Source organism: Chionomys nivalis, chromosome 3, assembly GCF_950005125.1.
Source record: "Chionomys nivalis chromosome 3, mChiNiv1.1, whole genome shotgun sequence".
Lineage (NCBI taxonomy): Eukaryota > Metazoa > Chordata > Mammalia > Rodentia > Cricetidae > Chionomys > Chionomys nivalis.
The window spans coordinates 108,745,140-108,770,437 of NC_080088.1; the positions used below are offsets into that span (position 1 = coordinate 108,745,140).

A 25,298-nucleotide genomic window follows, 5' to 3' on the forward strand; every position below is an offset into this window, starting at 1 on the left:
TCTGGGACCTAGCAGTGCCACTGCTGGGCATTTACCAGAGGACTGCAAGGCACACATCACAAACACTAAGCTGTACAACCAGCCGGTTCCCGTCACAGTAAAGAATGGGTAAGGAGCCGGGCGGTGGTGGCGCACACCTTTAATCCCAGCACTCGGGAGGCAGAGGCAGGCGGATCTCTGTGAGTTCGAGGCCAGCCTGGTCTACAAGAGGTAGTTCCAGGACAGGAACCAAAAGCTACGGAGAAACCCTGTCTCGAAAAATCCAAAAAAAAAAAAAAAAAAGGGTAAGGAAAATGCGGTTTGTGTGTAAGAAGGTGATTTCTTTCAGCCACTAAACTACTGGAGATTATCCTACTAAGATTAACCCAACCTCAGACAAATAGTATGTGTTCTCTTGTGGGTCCTAGGCTTTATATAAAACCATACGTCCTATGAGTGATGAGAAAGCAGAACTGAGGCAAAGGGGACTAATGGGACTGAGGCTGGTGGAAGAGGGGACGTTCCCCAAACAGACGATGGCTATGTGGAAATTCCCCTATGAAACCCAGTGTAAATTTTAAAAGAGGCGGTGGGGGCAGACAGCAGGACTCGGTTTTTTGTTTTGAGACTGGTTCTGACTGGCCTAGGACTATATAGGTTAGGCTGGCCCCAGATTCCTAGAAAATGACTGCCTCTGCCTCCCAAGTCCTGGGACTTAAACTGGGGTCCTCTGTCAGTCTTGGTGGCAATTTCCTTTATCCAGTGAGTCATCTTGAAGGCCCTTGTTTCAGACTTTTTTACTTTGAAGCAGGGTCTCGTGTAGCCCAAGCTGGCCTTGAGCACGCTGTGTAGCCTGCCTTAAACTCATAATCTTCCTGCCTCCACCTCCCAAGACCTAGGACACAGGTGCGAGCCACCACACTTGGCTCAATCTTGTACCGGTCTTCCTGTATCTTCTGGGTGGGAAAGGAACAGTGTGCTCTGGCACTGCTGACCCAGTACTGTTTTCCCCTTAAGCTTGGAGACTAACTCCTGGTCTACTGGTTACTTCACCGGATTTACCCCTTAAATCACCCTGCTTTATCCAGGAATGTTCCCAAGCTGTTGGAGAGGCAGCTAGGAGACCTGGTCCTCCCACCTCCACGACTGGCATCTATGAATAAACTTACTTTCTCCAAACCTGCCCTGGTGACCAGCATTCAGGTGGTTTTAGAGGCCTGCCTTGGTAACAGGAGAGATACCCTCTCAATCATGCAGGAAAGTAATAGTTACCTATGCACTTAGAAGTTAAAGCATCAAGGACTGGAGTTGTGGCCCAGGGTACCACCCCAGTGCCACATAAGCCAGGCAGGTGTGCTTCACACCTGTAACCTCATCCTCGGTGAGGATAAAGAGTTTTAAGGATCAAGGCAATCAATCCACCCAGGCTGGTGAGCAGAGGATCAGTAACACCTCCAGGTGTGCTATCATAGCCCAGGATAGCCTCAGACGCCACTCGGGTGCTGGGACGACAGACATGCGCCACCAAGCCTGGTTTACGTAGTGCTAGCTATTGTACATTCTAGGTAAGCACGCTACAAACTGAGCTACACTCCAGCCGTCAAATAATATACTTAAATAGATGTTTTCCAGCCCACTGGCGCACCTCTGTGTAGGCATGCGTGCTGTTGAAGTAGAGAGTAGAAAGTTGGGGGGCCACATATGAAAGTGACAAGCTTCAGAGTGGCAGAACAAACCTAAGGGGAATGACTGAGCAAAGCACGTGACCCCCGGGTTAGGCAACGTTACATAGCTGCCTACAGAACCAACCAGAACACCCCGCCGCCACCACCCAACCCTCTGTACTTCCAGCGCCAGCCTGCAAAACTTCATGTGGCCGCCAGGAGGAGCCTTTAAAACACTGATGATAGAGCCAAATCCTCCGGCCCAGGGTGGGGTGGGGGGTTTCAAACCTCAGTTCCACCTGGTTCTGTACCCGTTCATCAAAGTCCAGGTACCGGCCAGCTTTCTGTCCCTTTCATCTTAAAGCTCCCGCTCCGCACTCAAGGAGTGTGCACCCGCCGGCTCCGGCTCATGCAGTTCTTGTGGATGTCCCCGCAGTTCCGTATCGTCATAAAACATAAAACATTCCTAGTGGTAACCTAGAGCAGGAATTTGAGTTCCAGAAAGGCTGAGACTCCTTGTGTGGTCTTTGCAAGTTACTGGGCTACTTGACGATTTATTTGGACACATGATGGGTGCACATTATGTGACAATAGGCGCCCTGGAGCCGCCAGTTAGAGAACCTCCTTGGAAATGAAATGTTTTCCTCCGGCTCCCTTGACAAGTAACTACGGGAGTTGGTTTACAAATGCTGATTCCGCCGCCCGCGCAAAACCGGCAAGCCACGCAGGGTCCTTCCTGGGGCGTGGGTTTTCCATTCGGTGGGGAAGGAGGACTGGGTCTCTTGTGTTGCTTTCTGACCTGATTTAATGCAGGGTTTTTTGTTTAAATAAAAGTCAAAAAGTGGAGATGCCGGGGATTGAACCCGGGGCCTCATACATGCAAAGCATGCGCTCTACCACTGAGCTACATCCCCTAGTGGTGGGCAGGGTTTTCCGAAATGATGATGGTGATCAAACACACGCTGCTGTAAAGTCCGATTTCGGCTCGTGACGTCGGCGTCATGAGCTGAGGTCTCAGAAAGAAGGGAGGGAGAAAGAGGAAAAAAAAAAACAGAGAGGAAAAATTAAAGGAACAGAAGAGGAAAAATACAAAAGAAAAAAAAACGTAAGTACAAGGCTTTACGTTTATCCGTCTATAGTTACTTGTCTGGAAAACTTTCAGTATGGTTCCTCCTCGTTAGTATAGTGGTGAGTATCCCCGCCTGTCACGCGGGAGACCGGGGTTCGATTCCCCGACGGGGAGACCACAAGCTAGGTTTTGCATTTCACAAATCTCTGGAATTTTGGAAATCCTGTACTTAAGTACTGTGGATCAGACCAACAGAGTCTCGGCTTATCTGCCACCGTCGACCCTCTTTACCCTTTCCTACTTTCGTGAATTTTACAAGGACCTCCTGAGTTCACTTGGGTTCGTATATGTGAACATGGCTAGGATGGAGGTCCAGCCCTAGGCATCTGGCTAATGCCAACTCCAAAGAGTGTGTCCCAGCCTGCCGACAGGGCTGCCTCTACGGAGACCCCTTCCTCCTCCAATTTTTCTTTCCCACCTTACTCCATTTTTGTCGTGAATAGGTTTTGTCATTTATTTTTATTTATTTATTTATTGTAAAAGCCAAGGTAAAGCATGTTCTGAGAAGCATAAAGCAGGTGCCCACTTCTCACAAAGGTTTTGTTTTTTAATTCTTGCTTGGCCTGTAACTCCAGGAACAATTGTCCTGCCTCAGCCTCCCCAGTGCTTAGCTTACAGAACTTCATTTCCTCCGCTCCCATTTCTTTGTTTTGTTTTTTTTGAGACAAGACTTTACCCAAACTGACTTTTTTTTTTTTAAAGATTTGTTTATAATTTTATGTGTTTCGCCCGCGTGTATGGATGCGCACTACGGACTTCCCTGCTGTTTGTAGATGTCAGCCAGAGGGGCCAGGTCCCCTGAAACTGGAGTTGATGGTTGTGAGCCTGAACTCAGTCTCAGTCCTGTCCAGGAAAGCCCAGTGTGTGGATGGATGGGTACTGTAGCCTGGCTGTGTGACCTGCAGCTGCCAAAGCCATGTCGAAGCCCCCAAGGCTGGGAGTGCCAAACAACAGAAAGGTAAATCCTCTGGGACTGGAGGCTGCAAGTCCATAGTTCTCTCTCTGTCCCTGTCTCTGTGTGTGTTTCCTCTGTGTCTGTGTGTCTGTGTCTTTCCTCTCCCAACTGCTTCTTCTCATAAGACCCACCCCAATGACTCCACATAGTTGTAGACATTCTTTAAGATCACGTTCTGACGCATTACACATTGTCAGAGCTGAGACACGTGACTTTCGGCGGGTACACTTGGGGGGACCTAGGTATGCTAAATCGACTGACTTTGCTTGCTCGGAAAGACGACAGTGCCTGTGGTCAGCTTTCCACCCAACCATCATGCCAACTCTTGGTCATCATCTTCACCCCTTCCCACCCCCAATCCCAGATCAAGGCCGTCAGCAAGGTCCCTTTCCTCCTCCTAGGTCTCCTCAAAATACCTTTCTAGGCCCGCATCTGCAGGTTTGGCCCAGACACCACAGCTCCGGCCCTCCCCCCTCCTGGATGAGGCGGCCTCTGTGGCCCACCGGCCCATGCTTTCAGTAGTCGGGGAAGACCTGTATTGTGATTCACTCCCCAGGGCCTTCCTTCCAACTCTGCCGAAAACCTAATCTTTCTTCTGGCCATTTCGGGGACCTCACTTTTCTCCCCCTGGTCCTCAATACAAGCCGTTCTCTTTCTGATCACCGAAGAGAAGGAAGCAGGTAGAGCCCATTCCCATGCCCACCTGTTTTCCTTTCCCGGTGCTTCGAGTTTGAGCAGGTGTGCACTGGCGTGCAGACCACGCTTGGAGACCGGATCTGAGTCAAGTGTGGCCCCGCCCAGGGAGTGTTTATTCGCCTAGACAGCGTCTGTTACCACCGGGTGCCTGGCAGTGGCCTGCGTGTGACCAAGGAATGAAGTATAGGTAGTGTTAATTTCCAGACTTCAGATCTTAGAAAAGCCGAGGCAAAGCTTTCGAAACGACAAGGAGGAGAGCAAAAGAACAGCGTAGCAACAGCCGCCGAAATAGCTCAGTTGGGAGAGCGTTAGACTGAAGATCTAAAGGTCCCTGGTTCGATCCCGGGTTTCGGCAGCTCTTTATTTTTGCGCATTATTCCCTTCCAATTTACTAAATGTTTTCATATTTTTTCTCAAAAGTCCTGAGCACCGTGCACTGAAGCCAAAGGTCCTGAAAACTTCCCAGCTTCTCCCTTTTTGGGGCGAATCGAAGTGTTCCTAAAGCGCCTTATGCCGAAGCGTGTGTTAGTCACTGTGATATTTGTTGATGTCTGCTGGTGTACGCTTGGCGTCTATTTATTGATGCCTGAGGTCTGAATCCAGGTGGCAAAATTAAAAAAATCAAGTAGAAAATGGACATTTCAAGGGTGAGTTTCAATCAAATCAGATTTATTTTTTGCTTTCATAAGTTAATAGGTCACGGAATTCAAAGAATCTTAAGGGAGGTTCTTGCCAAGCCGGCAAGCAGCTCTCTTCCTCGTTAGTATAGTGGTGAGTATCCCCGCCTGTCACGCGGGAGACCGGGGTTCGATTCCCCGACGGGGAGATTGCAAGTTTCTTTTTATCAGTTCCGTTGTATTTTTCGTCCGTCTTCCAAGCTATTTAAATTCTTGAACTCCAACGGACAAACTTCATCCTGCCGCAAAAGAATAATAAGCTCTACCCTCACTGCTGGGCCCCGTCCTCTTTCACGTGAGCTCAGCTTGGGTAGCTGGTCACAGGAAAGCTGCTTTCCCTCGGTGTCCTTGGTCCCCGCAATCACACGATGGAGGCCCAGACCCGGCTCACTCTGCCACCTACACTGTGTCTCCTTACTCCAGCCTCTGCCCACACACAACCTTCTGATGTCTGTCAATTTGAGACGTTTCCTTGTCCCTTTTCCATTGTACATATTCCCAAACTGTCACCATCCTTCAGTTCATTTATTCTCTTGTGGGCTCCTTTAGGGAGGTTGGGTGGTCAGTAAAAAGGAGCCAAACACGAGAACTGAGAAATCATTCCACGCTGAGGGAATAGCGAGCGCAAAAACCTGTGGGGAGGAAGAGGAGCAACCTCGGCTTGTTCCTTGAGCCTTGTTCAAAGTCAGTCACCTTTTTATCTGCCGGGTTCTTTTTCAGGGCGTCGGACCCAGAGGAGGAAGGGCCAGACCGGTTGCCCATGGACTCCTCTCTTCCCTGTGAGCAACGCAGTCTCCCTCCCCCTGAGACCCAAGGGCAAGATGATGTATGTGGGACTTCACGCAGTGGGCAGGGGGATGACGGTGTAGGATGCAGCAGCCCCTTGCTACAGTCCACACCAGCGACTACTGACACATCTCGTTCTAGAACCTATACAGGCTCTATCCTTGTCGCCTGTCCTAGTGAGCAGGGTTGGTTGGGTCCGTCCGAGTCTCATTTGAGGCTCAGAGAGATCCGGCAACGCCAGCTGCTATGCCAACCTTCTTGCAGACGGCGCTAGGCTGCAGTTGGTGCGAGCGCGCTGATGGGTATCAGTCAGTGTCAGGCAGATCATTTGAGGGTGCAATATCCACGCCGGAAGTGATAGGAAATCCCCAGGTGTAGCGAGTCCCAAAGAACAGACCCCCGGCCCCCGACACTGTTCACAGAGATAGTGCAGTCTGAGTCCTTGCTCCAAATTTGAGCCCTAATTGTGGCGTCTGCAGCCCCCACAATTTTCATATCCAGAAATATGGATATTTTCATATCATTTTCATATCCAGAAAATTCTTCCAGGAGAAGGGCAGGTGAAGGGAGGGAGGGAGGGAGGGAGGGAGGGAGGGAGGGAGGGAGGGAGGGAGGGAGGGAGGGAGGGAGGGAGAGAGAGAAAGAGAGAGAAAGCTGAATGTTTTAATAGTGATATGGAGGGAAAAGAGAGAGAGGAAGGGCTTCAAGCAGGGTTATAAACTCAGTCATCGAGGTCGGAAAGTATGGAAGCAGAGAATTCTGGTGAGGAACACTGAGGTCAAGTCCTTATTCATTGGGGTTTTATTTTTGTTTTATTTTTTTCTACTTTGTTTGTTCTCTGAATCGGGCAAAATTTTTAGCTTGTATCAACGCAATAACGAACACGTTTGTTTGGTAAATATAAGACAATTAATTTTGCTAAGCCCTCAAAATCCACGCAAATTTAGAAGACAAAAAAAAAAAAAAAGTTATTCATAGAGTATAGCAGGGATTTTCCGAAGAAACGCAAGGGCGTGTGGGGGATGTAGCTCAGTGGTAGAGCGCATGCTTTGCATGTATGAGGCCCCGGGTTCGATCCCCGGCATCTCCACTTTTTTTCTAAAACTCTTTTTTTTTTTTTCTTAATTTCTGGGTTTTGCAACTAAATAGAGCCAGGAAAGACATTCTTTAAGGATTGCCACGACGGTAACCTCTTGGAACTGAGAATTTTACCTGTAAAAATTTAAATACGCGTCGCTGGAGGAATCAAAAGAGAGCAGGCAGCCTGGAAAAGTGAGGACAGTACGGGTGTGGAGATTGCTGTGCCAGCAAGGACCATCAGGGGATTTTGCATGCATGACATTGAACTCCGGGGCCTTTGCATGCTTAGAGACGCACGGTACCTGCGTGTTTTACTATCCAATTAAAGGTGCACTTTAGTGCTGTCTATACTAAAACTGGACCGATACAGAGATTAGCGTGGCCCCTGCGCGAGGGTGACACACAAATCCGCGAAGCGTTCCATAAAAAAAAAAAAAAAAAAAAAAAAAAAGGCACTTTAATAAAAATAAAGCAAGCACGACTTTAATCCCAGTACTCGGGAGGCAGGTGGATCTCTGAGTTCGACACCAACAGGTCTTGGTCTACAGAGTGAGTTCCAGGACAATTAGGGCTCTAAATGCTAAAAAAAAAAAAAAAAAAAAAAAAACAACAGACAAAACAAAATAAAAAACATAAAGCAGCCGGGCGGTGGTGGCGCACGCCTTTAATCCCAGCACTCGGGAGGCAGAGGCAGGAGGATCTTTGTGAGTTCGAGACCAGCCTGGTCTACAAGAGCTAGTTCCAGGACAGGCTCCAAAAACCACAAAGAAACCCTGTCTCAAAAAAAAAAAAAAAAAAAAAAAAAAAAAAGCATAAATGAAAACAACTAAACAAATAAAAACAGAAAATCAGATCTAGAGAAAACAAGACCTTTGTTTTTATTTATTTCTTTATTTACTTTTTGAGATAAGACCTCATTAAACCACTCTGACTGTCCTGGAAACTACTGTGGAGACCAAGCTGGCCTTGAACTCGTAGAGATTGCTTGCCTCCTTATTGCTGGGACTTAAAGCTTAAACCACTGTGCCTGGCCCTTTATTTTATTTTTAAATTATTATTTTGTGTTTTATTTTATCTGCATCGGTTTTTTTCTGCATGTTTCTGGGTACCATGTACTTGGAGTGTTCGAGGCTAGAAGAGGGTGTCAGGTCCCCTGGATCTAGAGTTACAAATGGTTAGGAGCAGTCGTGTGGTGATGGAAACTGAACCTAGGTCCTCTGCAAGAACAGCCGGTGCTTGTAACCCCAGGCAGTATATATTTGTCTTTGTGCGGTGTGGGTGCACACTTTTAATCCCAGCACTGAGGAGGCAGAGGCAGTAGGATTTTTAATCCCAGCACTCCGGAGGCAGAGGCTGGCTGGCCTACAAGAGCTAGTTCCAGGACAGTTAGGGCTGTTACATAGAGAAACTGTCTCAAAAAAAACAAAAATAAACAAGCAAACAATGTCTATGTATCATATTCATCCCTCACATTGCCCCTCCAGTTCCTCCAGGATCATCCTATCCCCATGTCCTCCTCCCAAACTCATGCCCCCCCATATATGTGTACATTCACTGAGTCCAATTTGTGCTCCCCATATACCATGGGTGGGGCCATTCTCTGGAGTATGGTCAGCCTACCAGGGACCCTCCCTTCCTGCCAGCCATCAACTTTCCATAGCTCCTGAGCCCCCTTCTCCATCAAAGCTGACTGTTGTTGTGAAACGGTTGTACACCGCAGCTCTGGCTGACTTGGACCTCACTATGTAGACTAGGCTAGTCGGGACCTCACAGAGATCCACCTGCCTCTGCCTCTCAAGTGGTCAGATAAAAGGCGTAAATCAAAACTACCAGCTTATTTAGAAAAAAAAAAAAAACAAAAAAAACAAAAAACAGGGGGGGTGGAGAGAAAGAGAGAGAGAAACAGATCTCTTAGAGCATTTCTGTACCTACTTGGTGGGGCTTGGCTCTCCTCATGTGGGTATTGGGAACCAAACACGGTTCTCTGCAAGAACAGTAAATGCTCTTATTCACTGAGCCATAAGAAAAAAATGTAATATTCTCCCAGGCTCCATCCCTGCTTAAACCCTTCTGCCCCACTATTCCCCCTTCCTCCCTTCCTCCCTTCCTTCCTTCCTTCCTTCCTTCCTTCCTTCCTTCCTTCCTTCCTTCCTTCCTTCCTTCCTTTCTTTCTTTCCTTCCTTCCTTCCTTCCTTGAGACAGGGTCTCTATATGTAGCTCTGGCTGTCTTGGAGCTGTTAGACCAGGCTGGCCTCAAAACTCCCAAGACATCCACCCACCTCTGCCTCTCCAGTTCTGGGATTAAAGATGTGCGCTACCACACCCAGCTTCGCTTTCCATTTCCTTACTTCATGTCTTCTATTACCCTGCCACTGCTATTCATAAAGCCCCGTTTTTCCTCCTTCTAGACCCCCTAGTTTCGTACAATTCATATATAAAAATTAGAAACTAACATTCCCATATAAAAGAGAACATGTGATGTTTGTCTCTCTTAGCCCAAGTTACTTCACTTAATATGATATTTTTTCAATTTCATCTATTGTCCTGCAAATTGGATAATTTTGTTTTTCTTTCTGGCTGTCTTTTGTTAATTGTCGACAATGTCACACATGTAAACAAGGGATCTTGCTGTTAATCCCATCTCTCTCTCCCATTTTCAATACCCTCACTCCCAATTTACCCTTTTTCCCCTTTATGTCAAAGCTTTTCTCTATTATTTTTAAAGATTTATTTACTTTTATGTGTGGGTGTTTGCATTTGCACCACGTGTGTACCTGGTGCCCGAGGAGGCCAGAAGAGGGTGTCATATCCCTTGGAACTAAAGCCACTCTTACTTGCTGAGTCATTTCTCCTGCCTATTATCATATTTGAAACAGGGTCTCACCAAGTACCCCTGCTCTGGACCTCACCATGTAGACCAGGCTAGCCTCAAACTCAGTGACCCACCTGCCTCTGCCTCCCGAGTGCCGGGCAAAGTTTTTATTTTTGAGACAAGATACGTAACATTCTCACCAATTATGGGCTGACACACTGGCTTAATGAGCTTGGGGAAGGTTCTTTCTCCCTAATGTCAACAAGGGTTAAAAAGACATTGATGGTGATTTTTAAAATGATCTCTGTCTGCTCTGACAGGAAGCTAATTACCTGCTTCTGTTTTATCCTTTATCTTTTACCAATACTCAGGAGGGGTCGTCATTGCCAAAAGTTTTGCTAGGAGAGGGGCTCCTGTAAAACTTTAAGACAATTCTGAAGCCATTTCTGAACCCTCTCAGTACTTCCCCTCCCCCCTGGGAACCAAGGACATAACAGCTACACATGCACGTACTGAGATGTTGGGAACTTTCCATCTCCCTGAATAGGGACAAAATAATCCTATTGCTGACTCAGTGACTGATGTTCTGACTCAGGCCCTGGGAAAGGGGCAAAGTGACTCTCAGATGTTTCCCCTTACCTCATCTGATCTGGCAACTACTCTCCAGCCAATTATTGGTAATAGCCCTTTTGAATAAGCCAATCATAATAGTTAAAGAACAACCCCCAGACACCCCTTCCTTCTGTGGTTTTTCCCTTTAAAAATAGCCTGTATCAGACATTCGGGGTCTTCTAGCCTCCTGAATGCTAGAAGACCCTGTCATGACAGAATTAATAAAGATCCTCATGCTTTTACATCAGCTGTGGTAGTGAGAGACTGTCTCTGGGGGGTGACTCCTCCTCCTCAGTAATTGGACTCTAGGGGCCAGCCAACACTCCAAAAAGTTATGTATTGGTGAAATTTGTTCTTTCTTTTATTTTTGTTTGTTTTTTCAAGACAGGGTTTCTCTTTGTAGCCCTGGCTATCTGGAACTAGCTCTGTGGACCAGGCTGGCCTTGAACTCACAGAGATCTGCCTGCCTCTGCCTCCCAAGTGCTGGAATTAAAAGCATGAGTCACCAATGCCCAGAAAAAATATGGCAGAGCTCTGGGAATCCTTCAGAAGAGGGGAAGGTAGGATTGTAGGACGCGGTGGTGTCAAGGGCACCATGGGCAAACCCACAGAGCTAACTAACAGGAGCTCATAGGGGCTCACAGAGACGGAACCAACAAGCAGGAATTGTGCATAAGACTGACCTAGGCCCTCTGCATATATGTTACAGTTGTGTAGCGTAGTCTTCATGTAAGACTCCTAACAGTGAGAGCAGGGGATGTCTCTGACTCTGTGGCCTGCTTTTGGGACCCATTCCTTCTACCAGATAACCTCATCCAGTCTTTTTTTTTTTTTTTTGGTAGTCACTGTATTTTATTGGAAAACATTGATATATATTTTTCTTCACAGCTTGAACCGAACACAATATTGCCCGGTTTAAAAACAAAAACAAGCGGGGCGATGGTGGTACACGCCTTTAATCCCAGCACTCGGGAGGCAGGCAGAGGGCAGGTGCATCTCTGTGCGTTAAAGGTCAGCCTGGTCTACAGAGTGAGTTCCAGGACAGTCAGGACTACACAGAGAAACCCAGAAAGATGGGTTGTTGTGGCTCAGTTCTGAATCCCAGCGTTTGGAAGGCTGAGGCAGGAAGACCACATGGAGTTTATGATCAGCCTGAACAGTATAGTATGAAACTCTCAAGAGAGCAGAGAAACTTGCAGACGACCAGAGTTTAGTTCCCAGGACTCACAATCATCTCTTGTTAAAGATTTTGTGACCTCTGGGAAAAGACCATGGACTCAATCCAGTTATAATTAAAAGGTTCATTAATTAGCTGTTAGCAGGATGGACAAACTGAGCCAGATTTGAGATTGCCATGAAGGAGGGGCATGGGGAAGGCCTTTCCCCCCAGACAGGATTATTCTTTTTTTAATGTAAATATATATATTATTGATTTTTATTGAGCTCTACATTTTTCTCTGCTCCCCTCCCTGTCTCTCCCCTCCCCTTCAGCCCTCTCTCAAGGTCCCCATGCTCCCAATTTACTCAGGAGATCTTGTCTTTTTCTACTTCCCATGTAGATTAGATCTATGTAAGACATGGCTTTTCTGTGTAGCTTTGGAGCCTGTCCTGGAACTTGCTCTGTAGACCAGGCTGAGCTTGAACTCACAAATGCCTGCCTGCCTCTGCCTCCTAAATGCTGGGATTAAAGGCATGCGCCACCACTGCCCAGCTTATGAGGAAGAACTTTTAAAGGGGAAAATCACACGAAAGTGTTCAATATCTATGTAAGCAAGTAAAAACTGTTCTGGTCTGCCAAGTTAAGAAGTTAAGCCAGGGGCTGGAGAGATGACTCAGAGGTTAAGAGCATTGCCTGCTCTTCCAAAGGTCCTGAGTTTAATTCCCAGCAACCATATGGTGGCTCACAACCATCTATAGTGGGGTCTGGTGCCCTCTTCTGGCCTGCAGGCATACACACAGACAGACTATTGTATACATAATAAATAAATAAATATTTAAAAAAAAAAAAAGAATTTAAGGCAACTCAAAACAATATTTGGGAGCCCAGCAGTGGTAGAGCATGCCTTTAACCCCAGCACTCGGGAGACAGGCAGATCCCTCTGAGTTCGAGGCCAGCCTGGTCTACAGAGCTAGTTTCAGGACAGGCACCAAAGCTACACAGAGAAACTCTGTCTCAAAACACTCGGGAGGTTGGGGCTGGAGAGATGGCTCAGCGGTTAAGAGCATTGCCTGCTCTTCCAAAGGTCCTGAGTTCAATTCCCAGCAACCACATGGTGGCTCACAACCATCTGTAATGAGGTCTGGTGCCCTCTTCTGGACTTCAGGCATACACGCAGAAAGAATATTGTATACATAATAAATAAATATTAAAAAAAAAAAACACTCGGGCTGGAGAGATGGCTCAGTGGTTAAGAGCATTGCCTGCTCTTCCAAAGGTCCTGAGTTCAATTCCCAGCAACCACATGGTGGCTCACAACCATCTGTAATGATGTCTGGTGCCCTCTTCTGGCTTGCAGACATACACACAGACAGAACATTGTATGTATAATAAATAAATATTAAAAAAAAAAAAAAAAAAAAAAAACACTCGGGAGGCAGAGGCAGGCAGATCTCTGTGAGTTCGAGACCAGCCTGGTCTACAGAGCTAGTTCCAGGACAGGCTCCAAAGCCACAGAGAAACCCTGTCTTGAAAAACAACAAAACAAAAAAAACAAAAACCAATATTTGGGTATCTGTGTAATAAAAAAAGGCAGTTAGTCATATCATAACTAGGTAGTCAGGGATGTACATTTTTGGGTGGGGTCACTGAGTCAGGGTTAACTGGGAACTTATCCTCCAGAGACTGGAGTCAGGGTTAACTGGGAACTTATCCTCCAGAGACTGGAGTCAGCAACAAATGGCTGGTGGGTACCAGTGAGTGGGTGGGCACTAGATGGATGCCTAGCATAAAATGGAGCTTCTTTAGTCATAACACTATAACTCCAGTGCCAGGGGATTCTATGCCTTCTCTGGCCTCCTTAGTTACTGCATGCAGGTGGTGCCCAGATCATATGTGTAGGCAAACACCTGTACACATAGAGTAGAAACAAGTAAATCTCTAGACAAACAGGGTTGGGGCACCGAGATAACTCAGTGAGTAAAGCGGTAACTGCCAATTCGGCCCCACCCGCGTTAAGGGTGGGAGGAGAGAGCGGGCTCCACAAGGTTGATATTACCTCCTTGTGCATGTCATCACACACACACAGCCCACAGCTCCACCCCCAGTAATAAATGAATAATAGGTTTTTAAAAAGGAGGAAGTCTGGGTATGGAAACTGTCTCTAATCTCAGCACTTAGCTGGCAGACACAGGAAGATCTTTTTGCATTTAAGGCCAGTTTGGTCTACAAAGCCAGTTTCAGGCAGCCAGGACTATATACAGTCAGACTGTCTTTAAAAAGGGAAGAAAGGGCTGGAGAGAAGGCTCGATGATTAAGTATACTGCCTGCTCTTCCAGAGGACCAGAGTTCAATTCCCAGCACCTACATGGTAGCTCACAACTGTCTGTAAATCTAGTTCCAGGGGATCTGTCACCTTCACACCAATGCACATAAAATAAAGTAAATCATAAAAAAAGAAAAAGAAAAACTACTCTTTGAAAAAAAAAAATAAGGAGGGCCGGGCGGTGGTGGCGCACGCCTTTAATCCCAGCACTCGGGAGGCAGAGGCAGGCGGATCTCTGGGAGTTCGAGGCCAGCCTGGTCTACAAGAGCTAGTTCCAGGACAGGCACCAAAGCTACAGAGAAACCCTGTCTCGAAAAACCAAAAAAAAAAAAAAAATAAGGAGGGTGGGCATTGGTGGCACACTCCTTTAATCCCAGCACTCGGGAGGCAGAAGCAGGCAGATCTCTGTGAGTTCGAGACAAGCCTGGTCTACAGAGCTAGTGCCAGGACAGCCAAGACTACTGAAAAGGCAAAAATAAGTAACTAAATAAAGGTATTTTTAATACAGGCTTATGTATGATGTGGGGATCCCAAAAAGTATGGAAAAGGGCTCCCTTCCATTTTTTGTGATGGTGGAATAGGACTGGGGTGGGGTTTGAAGTTACTGTCTTCACAGGGTTGTTAGGAAACCTCAATGAGATGGCTGACTGGCTCCTGAGGGCTCCCATCAGGATTGCCATCTCTAAGAGCTAAGCCAAGCCCACAGCGATACAGGAGACAGGCACCTTTACTGTAAACAATGTGAGATCCTCCAATGATGTTTCTGGGAAGAACTGAGGATATGACCATGGTCATGAACATTCACGACTAGTACCTGTCTGTGAAGGCAATAAAAACTCTGCAGAAGCAGCCTTTACAGAAAACATTAGCTGTACTAGATTTCTTTTCTTTTCTTTTTTTTTCGAGACAGGGTTTCTCTGTAGCTTTTTGGTTCCTGTCCTGGAACTAGCTCTTGTAGACCAGGCTAGCCTCGAACTCACAGAGATCCGCCTGCCTCTGCCTCCCGAGTGCTGGGATTAAAGGCGTGCGCCACCACCGCCCAGCTTGGTTTTGTTTTTGAAGACAGGGTCTTGCAGGAAAATGGATGGAACTAGAAAACATCATTTTGAGTGAGGTAACCCAGACACAGAAAGACAATTATCACATATACTCACTCATAGGTGGTTTTTAAACATAAAGCAAATAAAACCAGCCTACAAACCATAATCCCAGAGAATTTAGACAACAATGTGGACACTAAGAGAGACTTACATAGATCTAATCTACATGGGAAGTAGAAAGTAGAAAAAGAAAGATCTCCTGAGTAAATTGGGATCATGGGGACCTTGGGGGAGGATTGAAAGGGGGAGGGAAGAGACAGGGAGGGGAGCAGAGAAAAATGTACAGAACAAAACAAAACAAACAAAAAAATCATATGTCCACTTCCAGAGAACTTGTCCTGACAAAAATTAGCATATATAATTATAACAACGGGTTTCACTATATTTTCATACCTGTAATGTAATGTAAACATTTTGATGTTTGTTGGAAATAAAATAATAATCTATTTATAATATATATTATTATAATATATATAATAAATATCAATAAAGATATATAAAAATCAATGACATATTTAAGACCTGTTGGGGGTGGCCAACATCAGAGGCTGGCAGATCTGTCTGTGTGAGTTCGAATCCAGCAAGGTCTATATAGTTCCAGAACAGCCAGGGCCACATAGTGAGACTTGGTCTCAAAAACCCAAATCAAAACCAACTAATTCTCTAAATTTTCCAAATTTAGAAACGTGTAGAGAGCACGGAGTTGACACGGTGGGCCATGGCTGGCTCCCGTGGGAGTGGAGGCCAAGTCCAGCCTCTCTGTGCTTGTTCATAAACAGGAAGCAGAACACAACACCCTGTTTTTCTCTGTCTCTTCGCTTTACAAGCTGAGGCCTGCCCTTGGTAACCTTGTCTGGTTATACAACCCATGACAAAACAGACTTCTGGCTCCACACTTCCTTTTGGGGAGAAAAACACCAGCTGACCCTTGTGCTTCCTCCCATCCCCTAGAACTGAGCCCAGTCACACACCAGGTGTGACCTTCCGACCAGGCAAACCCAGCGGAGGACACGTAGGCAGCTGTCACCCGGCCCCACCCCCATCAGGAAGTTGGGGGCCGAGCCCTGCTCAGCTCACCACGCGTAGGTGTCCTCAGCCAATCCCTCCCTGTTGCTGGGGCCCTTTCTCGGTCCCCATTGGTGCCAGCTTTGAAGCAACCATCCCTGGTAGCCTGCAAAGAACGGATCTGTGCGCGGAACGAACTGCGAAAGGAATCTAATGAATCAAGAGACTTCCAGCACGTTCGAGCACTTCCCCATTCTAGGTCAGGAGGTTTGGGATTTAGGGCTGTGACTTGATACCTAAGTCCTGAGGCCAAGTAGGACGTGAAGACGTTGGAATCCCTTTCAGAAAAATAGACCAGCGACTGTGATAATCTCCCCCGAGTTCTCTGTATCGGACATCTGGGACGCAGGATTCCGTGTGGGTGGCAGTGGCTGTCACTGTGATTTGTCACTGAGTGTCTCTGGTCTCTGTGACTAGGACTAGTATTATCCACCCTTTACCCTGAGGATTGTGAGAGCTTGGCTGGATGGCTCGCTCCTGGCTGGGAAGCTGCTGTGCTGGGGAGCTGCAGCCAACTCTGAGGGGAGGCCATTTCCTCCCATCCTTCTTGCCCTGTGACCTTGAGAAGCAGGTTCCCTCAGTTTGTTGTAAGAACACAGTGCTGATGGGTTATTAAAAACAAAATGACAATTTAAATGGGAAATTAAGAGGGGGAGTCAGAAGAGATGCCCAGGAAGGAGCTGCAGGAAGGAAAGGGGGGAGGTATGATAAAAATATATTGTATGTATGAACTTCTCAAGGATTATTTAAAAATATATATTTAAAAACGGAAGACTGGATCTGGGCTTGGTGGCACACACTGCCTTTAATTCCAGCATTTGGGAGGCCAAGGCAGGCGGATCTCTGTGAGTTGAGGCTAGCCTGGTCTACAGAGCGAGTTCCAAGACAGCCAGGACTACACAGAGAAACCTTGTCTCAAACAAAACAAAACAAAATGGAAAAAATGGGAGGCTAGGTTTGCAAGTAAAGGCGCTTACAAGCCTGCTGATAACATGAATTTACTCTCTGGGACCCATGGGTAGAGAGGGAAATAACCAACTTGACCTCTGACCTACACACACACAACACACCACACACACACATCACATAATACACCACACAGACACACACACACTACACACACACTACACACACCCACACCAACACACACCACACATACACACACAAAACACAGACACACCACACACACACACCACATACATATACCACACACACAGACACCACACAGACACACACACAACACACACATATACCACACAAACACACACCACACACACAAGACACACATATGCCACACACATCACACACACGCGCGCGCGCATAATGTGATTTTAAAAATCCATGTGTCACCGGGAAGTGGCAGCTCACCCCTTTGACCCAAGTTAACTCCTTTAAGTTGTCCTCTGACAGAGGCAGATCTCTGTGGGTTCCAGGCCAGCCTGGTCTACAAAGCCAGTTCCAGGACAGTCAGAGATACACAGAGAAACCCTGTTTCAAACAAAACAAAGCAATAATAAAATGATTTTAAAAAATCTGCATGTTGCCAGGCAATGGTGGCACACTCCTTTAATCCCAACGCTCAGGAGGCAGAGGCAGGCAGATCTCTGTGAGTTTAAGGCCTGCTGCCTCTGTCTCCTGGACTACAGAGTGAGTTCCAGGACTGGCTCCATAGCTACTGAGAAACCCTGTCTTGAAAAACAAAACAAAACAAAACCATGTGTCCACTTCCAGAGAACTTGACCTGACAAAAATTAGCATATATAATTATAACAATGGGTTTCACTATATTTTCTTTTTTTTTTTTTTTTGGTTTTTCGAGACAGGGTTTCTCTGTGGTTTTGGAGCCTGTCCTGGAACTAGCTCTTGTAGACCAGGCTGGTCTCGAACTCACAGAGATCCGCCTGCCTCTGCCTCCCGAGTGCTGGGATTAAAGGCGTGCGCCACCACCGCCCGGCGGTTTCACTATATTTTCATACGTGTAATGTAATGTTAACATTTTGATGTTTGTTGAAAATAACATAATTTATTTCTTACACATTTACCTCCATTATTCTCTTCCTTCTCCCAAGACCCTCTGAACATTCTTTCCTTTTCAAGCTAACCCTTGGCCAGGTCCAGCCCTCAAGCCTTCCTCCTCCTCTCCCTCCCCCACCCCTGAAACCAAGGCTGTTTGGCTCTGAACCTTCTAGACTGGAAAGTGCTGACACCAACAAGCTGATGACTCAGCTAACAAACAGGAATCACAAGGCTGAAGCAAAGCACAGCCAAATATAGCCTGGTGGCTCTGAAGGCCAGCGTCACTTTAGATCCAGCTCGCGGTGTTGTCCCTTGCCAAACTTCTGTCTGAAATCTAGAAAGAATTGACCTGCACAGAAATCTGTCTCGGAAACCACCGGGGTCTCCCAAACCCAGAGAATGACATTTAATTTCTCAGTGGCATATGACTTCATTCATGGAAATCACAGAAATTAAAATCTGTTTTGAATGATACCTCTCATCTTGACTTTTTATGAATTCCTAAGCCGGGAAACCAGACATGCCTGAAATCTGTGAAATCTAACCTGGTGGTTAGAGGCAGGAGGATCCCTGCAAGTTAGAGTCCCTCCTGGTCTACAGCGTGAGCCCAGGGCAGCCAGGGCTATGTATGGAGGCCCAGTTTGGTCTATAGCGTGAGTCAGGGCAGCCAGGGCTATGTACGGAGCCCCACCTGGTCTACAGCGTGAGCCCAGGGCAGCCAGGGCTATGTATGGAGACACTGTCTCCAAAAAAAGTAAAAAATTGCTGGGATTAAAGACATGCCCAGCAAAGTTAAGGTTTATTTTATTTTTTATATATATGTGTGTGTGTGTGTGTGTCTGTATGACATATACCACGTGCATTGTCAGTTCCTCCAGGGACATTTGACTCCCTGAAGCAGTAATCACAGGCCATTGTGAACTGACTGATTTGGGTACTGGGACTTGAACTCAGGTACTCTGAAAGTTATACCTGTTCTTATTGCTGAGCCATCTCTCTGGAGACCCCAGGGATTCTTTGGTTTGTTTGTTTTTGTTTTACTTTTGTGGTTTTTCAAGACAGGGTTTCTGTGTAATAGTCCTGGCTGACCTGGAACTCATTCTGTATGTAGACGAGGCAGGCCTGGAACTCGGAGATCCTCCTGCTTCTGTCTCCGAAACGCTGGGATTGAAGGTGTGCTTCACCACGTTCCACAAACATGTACAAATCTTAAGGACTTTACATCTTATTTAATGAATTAAGGGACTGGGGGATCGATGTAGCCTAATGGAAAATGACTGAAGATTTTCCCAGCACTCAGAGGCAGAGGCAGGTGGATATCTGTGAGTTCGAGGCCAGCCTGGTCTACAGAGCTAGTTCCAGGACAGGCTCCCGAGATACACAGAGAAACTCTGCCTCTGAAAACAAAACAAAAACCTGGGGCTTAGGTTTGGTGGCACACACCTTGATCCCAGCAGAAGAATCTCCGTAAATTTGAGGTCAACCTGGTCTCAAATAAAAAAGCTAAATAAAATAGCTTGTTCCAGGAAAGCCAGAGCTTGAGATCCTGTCTCAACAACAAAAATAAAATAAAAAGTCTAGGACCTCAAAGGATTCACTCTCTTAGGTGGGCTAAATATGAACAACACTTTGAAAATTTGATGTTTCCTTGGTGACAATCACACAGAACCTTCACGAATCCAAGGACACCGAAGGCATAAACAGACCTAAGAACATTCGGGAAAGATCTAGTTCTGTTGGTCTAATGCCAACAGTTTTCAAGAGCTGTGTGGATTTTTTTGCCTTTAAGGAATTGAGATTCATTTTCCAAAATCGGGGAGAGGCTTCCCATTTTTATAATTCCTCCACCCACCCCACCCCCGTCCCCATCGGTCCTGAGGAGCCATCAAACATTTATTAAAAAAGCTTTTTCTCGTTCCCCTTGTTTTGAGATTTGCACAGTCATCCACCCTGTCACTGTGCCAAAGAGGTGAGGGCTGGGCTCAGGGACCGGCCGAGCTGAGGAGACGAGGTCTCCAAAGGGACCCCAATGTGACAGGAGGCAAAACCCTGGGTCCCTAGAACGCACTGAGGCCACACAGACCCCCAGACGGGGTCAGCTGGTGGGGCGCTTGGCCTCAAAGCTGCACTGCGCATGCGCCGAGCTCCGCTCCTGCCGAGCTGATCCGAGCCGGGTTCTCGCGCCGACCATGTCGTGATTTGACGCGTCACACACGCTGATCCCTCCGCGGTGCCGCACAAGGTCGCAGCCCTTCCCCGCCACCCAAAGCCCCCACTCTCTGGGCTCCACACACGAACACGCCGTGAAGTGACCTTGCTGGTTCTAGTCAGTCGCTTCCGCTGCAGAGACAAGAACAGCCTTGGAAAGTAGTCCCTAACCGCATTTCCGCGGAGGGATCGCGGGAGGGCGGGGCTTCCGATGATTACATAAAGCGACTCCGGGCGGGTCGTGGCTAGTTCCGTCGAGACCTCGAGTTCCGTCGGTTTGTCTCTAGGAGGATCGCTGCCGCCAGCGCTGGTGAGGAGAAGGCTGCCGCGCCGCCGGGGCTGAGAGGCGGGGAGGGGGGGGAAGCGGCGGCCCGCGGCCTGGACCTTCCGTTTGCGGGGCCCGCGAGGAGAGCGGCTGTCCCGAGGCGGGGGACCCCGCGGCAAGATGGCGCCCAGGTGGAAGGCTGCGGGGAAAGACGCGCGGCCCTGAGGCCCTGGACGAGGTTGGGGGAAGCAGGCCCGCGAGCCCGCTGCCGCCGGTTCATCCGGGAACTTGCGGGCACCTTTTTGTTTATTTTTTTTAAACTATTTTTTGGCGGGTTGCGGGCCGCAGTGATGGAGAGCCCTGGGAGATTGATTGTCGGTCGAGGTCGGTCGGTTTTGATTCCGTTGCTAAAGGCGGAAGTGCGACTGAGACGTGGGGGAGTAAGGGGTGTCGGTAGATGGCGGCTCAGCCTGGCCTAGGGCACCCGTGACGTCGCGGTCACTATGGGCTCATAATGGGTGGTGAGGCCATTTTCCCTGACTATATATAGCTTCCCCTCGCTTGCAAGACAGGGTTTGGGCCTCGGGTAGCGTCTTCAGAGTGAACAGGAACCGGAAATTCAGAGCGAGGGAAAAGTGAGCCTCGGATTGCGTTTCGTTTCTTGCCCAGTGTTGTTTTAGGAGACTCGCTGCATAGCCAGGGCCGGCGCGGCCTTAAACTGTCAGATCCCGGCCTCTGCCTCCCACGCAATGGGATGCAAGGCCGGAGTCGCCACCCCAGACCCCATTACAGTCTGGTTCCTGCAGTTTCATTCCTGCTGTTGACTTGGGAACTATTTGGATTACTGACTTGTGGGTCTTTCTGGTTTTCTTACTGTTTTTGTCCATGGCGTGTTTTCTGATCCACATTTGCTCTTTTGGGGGAGTAGCAGTGTTGAGACAATAGGGTCTCACTATCTCAGGCCTCCCAACTAATTCGAAATCTGTCTGCCCCAAGTCTCCTCATTGGTAATGAAAGTGTGCGCTGACTTGGGTGTTTATTTTATTTTTATTTTTTAAAGGCAGTCTGTCTCTTAACGGCTGTATAGGTCAGGCTGGATCTGCTTCATGCCTGTTTGGGGAGGAGACACCCAGTGAGCCCAGGTGTGAGTGTGGAACAGGCTTTCCTTCAAGCTATGCAAATAGTCAGGAAATGACTTTCAGCTTATGGTATTACAGGTTCCACCCACTAAATTAGTAACCTAGAGAGAGCTCACTATACCTAGATGTCTGTCTTTTTGGTTTGTTTAATTTTTTTTTCCAGACAGGGTTACTCTAGCCCTGGATAATCTGGAAGATCAGGCTGACCTTGAATTCAAAAGTCACTGCCTTTGCCTCCCAAAACCTTAGATAAATACGGTTTTACAACAGGATTTGTGTGACTAAAATTTGGCAGTGTGAACTAAACTGGAATGCATTTCACATATACTCAACTGTTAATGCCAGCCCACTAACATTTGTATCATTCCTGCCGTTTGTTTATTTTTTTGACAGACAATGCAGATCTTTGTGAAAACCTTAACTGGTAAGACCATCACCCTGGAGGTCGAGCCCAGTGACACCATCGAGAATGTCAAGGCAAAGATCCAGGACAAGGAGGGCATCCCCCCTGACCAGCAGAGGCTGATCTTTGCAGGCAAACAGCTGGAAGATGGCCGCACCCTGTCCGACTACAACATCCAGAAAGAGTCCACCCTGCACCTGGTCCTGCGCCTCAGGGGTGGGATGCAGATCTTTGTGAAGACCCTGACAGGCAAGACCATCACCCTGGAGGTCGAGCCCAGTGACACCATCGAGAATGTCAAGGCAAAGATCCAGGACAAGGAGGGCATCCCCCCTGACCAGCAGAGGCTGATCTTTGCAGGCAAACAGCTGGAAGATGGCCGCACCCTGTCCGACTACAACATCCAGAAAGAGTCCACCCTGCACCTGGTCCTGCGCCTCAGGGGTGGGATGCAGATCTTTGTGAAGACCCTGACAGGCAAGACCATCACCCTGGAGGTCGAGCCCAGTGACACCATCGAGAATGTCAAGGCAAAGATCCAGGACAAGGAGGGCATCCCCCCTGACCAGCAGAGGCTGATCTTTGCAGGCAAACAGCTGGAAGATGGCCGCACCCTGTCCGACTACAACATCCAGAAAGAGTCCACCCTGCACCTGGTCCTGCGCCTCAGGGGTGGGATGCAGATCTTTGTGAAGACCCTGACAGGCAAGACCATCACCCTGGAGGTCGAGCCCAGTGACACCATCGAGAATGTCAAGGCAAAGATCCAGGACAAGGAGGGCATCCCCCCTGACCAGCAGAGGCTGATCTTTGCAGGCAAACAGCTGGAAGATGGCCGCACCCTGTCCGACTACAACATCCAGAAAGAGTCCACCCTGCACCTGGTCCTGCGCCTCAGGGGTGGGATGCAGATCTTTGTGAAGACCCTGACTGGCAAGACCATCACCCTGGAGGTCGAGCCCAGTGACACCATCGAGAATGTCAAGGCAAAGATCCAGGACAAGGAGGGCATCCCCCCTGACCAGCAGAGGCTGATCTTTGCAGGCAAACAGCTGGAAGATGGCCGCACCCTGTCCGACTACAACATCCAGAAAGAGTCCACCCTGCACCTGGTCCTGCGCCTCAGGGGTGGGATGCAGATCTTTGTGAAGACCCTGACAGGCAAGACCATCACCCTGGAGGTCGAGCCCAGTGACACCATCGAGAATGTCAAGGCAAAGATCCAGGACAAGGAGGGCATCCCCCCTGACCAGCAGAGGCTGATCTTTGCAGGCAAACAGCTGGAAGATGGCCGCACCCTGTCCGACTACAACATCCAGAAAGAGTCCACCCTGCACCTGGTCCTGCGCCTCAGGGGTGGGATGCAGATCTTTGTGAAGACCCTGACAGGCAAGACCATCACCCTGGAGGTCGAGCCCAGTGACACCATCGAGAATGTCAAGGCAAAGATCCAGGACAAGGAGGGCATCCCCCCTGACCAGCAGAGGCTGATCTTTGCAGGCAAACAGCTGGAAGATGGCCGCACCCTGTCCGACTACAACATCCAGAAAGAGTCCACCCTGCACCTGGTCCTGCGCCTCAGGGGTGGGATGCAGATCTTTGTGAAGACCCTGACAGGCAAGACCATCACCCTGGAGGTCGAGCCCAGTGACACCATCGAGAATGTCAAGGCAAAGATCCAGGACAAGGAGGGCATCCCCCCTGACCAGCAGAGGCTGATCTTTGCAGGCAAACAGCTGGAAGATGGCCGCACCCTGTCCGACTACAACATCCAGAAAGAGTCCACCCTGCACCTGGTCCTGCGCCTCAGGGGTGGGATGCAGATCTTTGTGAAGACCCTGACAGGCAAGACCATCACCCTGGAGGTCGAGCCCAGTGACACCATCGAGAATGTCAAGGCAAAGATCCAGGACAAGGAGGGCATCCCCCCTGACCAGCAGAGGCTGATCTTTGCAGGCAAACAGCTGGAAGATGGCCGCACCCTGTCCGACTACAACATCCAGAAAGAGTCCACCCTGCACCTGGTCCTGCGCCTCAGGGGTGGGATGCAGATCTTTGTGAAGACCCTGACTGGCAAGACCATCACCCTGGAGGTCGAGCCCAGTGACACCATCGAGAATGTCAAGGCAAAGATCCAGGACAAGGAGGGCATCCCCCCTGACCAGCAGAGGCTGATCTTTGCAGGCAAACAGCTGGAAGATGGCCGCACCCTGTCCGACTACAACATCCAGAAAGAGTCCACCCTGCACCTGGTCCTGCGCCTCAGGGGTGGGATGCAGATCTTTGTGAAGACCCTGACAGGCAAGACCATCACCCTGGAGGTCGAGCCCAGTGACACCATCGAGAATGTCAAGGCAAAGATCCAGGACAAGGAGGGCATCCCCCCTGACCAGCAGAGGCTGATCTTTGCAGGCAAACAGCTGGAAGATGGCCGCACCCTGTCCGACTACAACATCCAGAAAGAGTCCACCCTGCACCTGGTCCTGCGCCTCAGGGGTGGGATGCAGATCTTTGTGAAGACCCTGACAGGCAAGACCATCACCCTGGAGGTCGAGCCCAGTGACACCATCGAGAATGTCAAGGCAAAGATCCAGGACAAGGAGGGCATCCCCCCTGACCAGCAGAGGCTGATCTTTGCAGGCAAACAGCTGGAAGATGGCCGCACTCTGTCCGACTACAACATCCAGAAAGAGTCCACCCTGCACCTGGTCCTGCGCCTCAGGGGTGGGATGCAGATCTTTGTGAAGACCCTGACAGGCAAGACCATCACCCTGGAGGTCGAGCCCAGTAACACCACTAAGAAAGTCAAACAGGAAGATGGACGCACCTTTCTCAGCACACTGTCTAGAAAGAGCACTCCTTGTGCTTGTTCTTGGGCTTGAGGGGAGGTGTCTTAGTATCCCCCATCTTTTAAGCTGTTAACCAGTTACATTGCACTTTGAATAAAGTTCTTGCATTCCCAAAGGTCTGATCTTGTTTTTGCTTTCATTTGTTGGAACCTGATATTGAAATGTGCAGGTTATTAAGTTTGTTAAAGTTACAACCTTGGGAGTTAAGTGCTCAGTTAAGCCCACTGATCCTTTTCCAGAGAACCAAGGTTCAATGTCCAGCATCAACAATGCAGCTCATCTGTAACTCCATTTCTAGGGCATCCAGTAGCCTCTTTGGGGCTCTTGCAGCAGGCAGGCAAAACTGTATGGGTATACAGTTTTTGTCTTTTTTAACTTTAA

General features: G+C 48.4%; 1 protein-coding gene, 5 non-coding genes and 1 pseudogene across 6 annotated transcripts; 6 read left to right on the plus strand and 1 right to left on the minus strand.

Moving 5' to 3' along the window:
* Positions 1-2,485: 2,485 nt before the first annotated feature.
* On the minus strand, positions 2,486-2,557 carry Trnaa-ugc (transfer RNA alanine (anticodon UGC)). The gene has a single exon. It is a non-coding gene; the product is annotated as a tRNA-Ala (tRNA).
* Positions 2,558-2,814: 257 nt separating this feature from the next.
* Trnad-guc (transfer RNA aspartic acid (anticodon GUC)) lies at positions 2,815-2,886 on the plus strand. The gene has a single exon. It is a non-coding gene; the product is annotated as a tRNA-Asp (tRNA).
* A 1,819-nt stretch (positions 2,887-4,705) lies between these two features.
* Positions 4,706-4,778, plus strand: Trnaf-gaa (transfer RNA phenylalanine (anticodon GAA)). The gene has a single exon. It is a non-coding gene; the product is annotated as a tRNA-Phe (tRNA).
* A 399-nt stretch (positions 4,779-5,177) lies between these two features.
* Trnad-guc (transfer RNA aspartic acid (anticodon GUC)) lies at positions 5,178-5,249 on the plus strand. The gene has a single exon. It is a non-coding gene; the product is annotated as a tRNA-Asp (tRNA).
* Positions 5,250-6,904: 1,655 nt separating this feature from the next.
* Positions 6,905-6,976, plus strand: Trnaa-ugc (transfer RNA alanine (anticodon UGC)). The gene has a single exon. It is a non-coding gene; the product is annotated as a tRNA-Ala (tRNA).
* A 320-nt stretch (positions 6,977-7,296) lies between these two features.
* On the plus strand, positions 7,297-7,396 carry LOC130872357 (U6 spliceosomal RNA; annotated as a pseudogene).
* A 13,053-nt stretch (positions 7,397-20,449) lies between these two features.
* Positions 20,450-25,034, plus strand: Ubc (ubiquitin C). The gene is made up of 2 exons (XM_057765115.1): positions 20,450-20,571; positions 22,059-25,034. The coding sequence occupies exon 2, from the start codon at positions 22,062-22,064 to the stop codon at positions 24,948-24,950; it is 2,889 nt and encodes a 962-aa protein (XP_057621098.1). The 5' UTR covers positions 20,450-20,571; positions 22,059-22,061; the 3' UTR covers positions 24,951-25,034.
* Positions 25,035-25,298: the final 264 nt, after the last annotated feature.

Excerpts from the sequence above, each read along its gene's own strand:
- Ubc (XM_057765115.1), top strand. The coding sequence starts at position 22,062 with ATGCAGATCTTTGTGAAAACCTTAACTGGTAAGACCATCACCCTGGAG.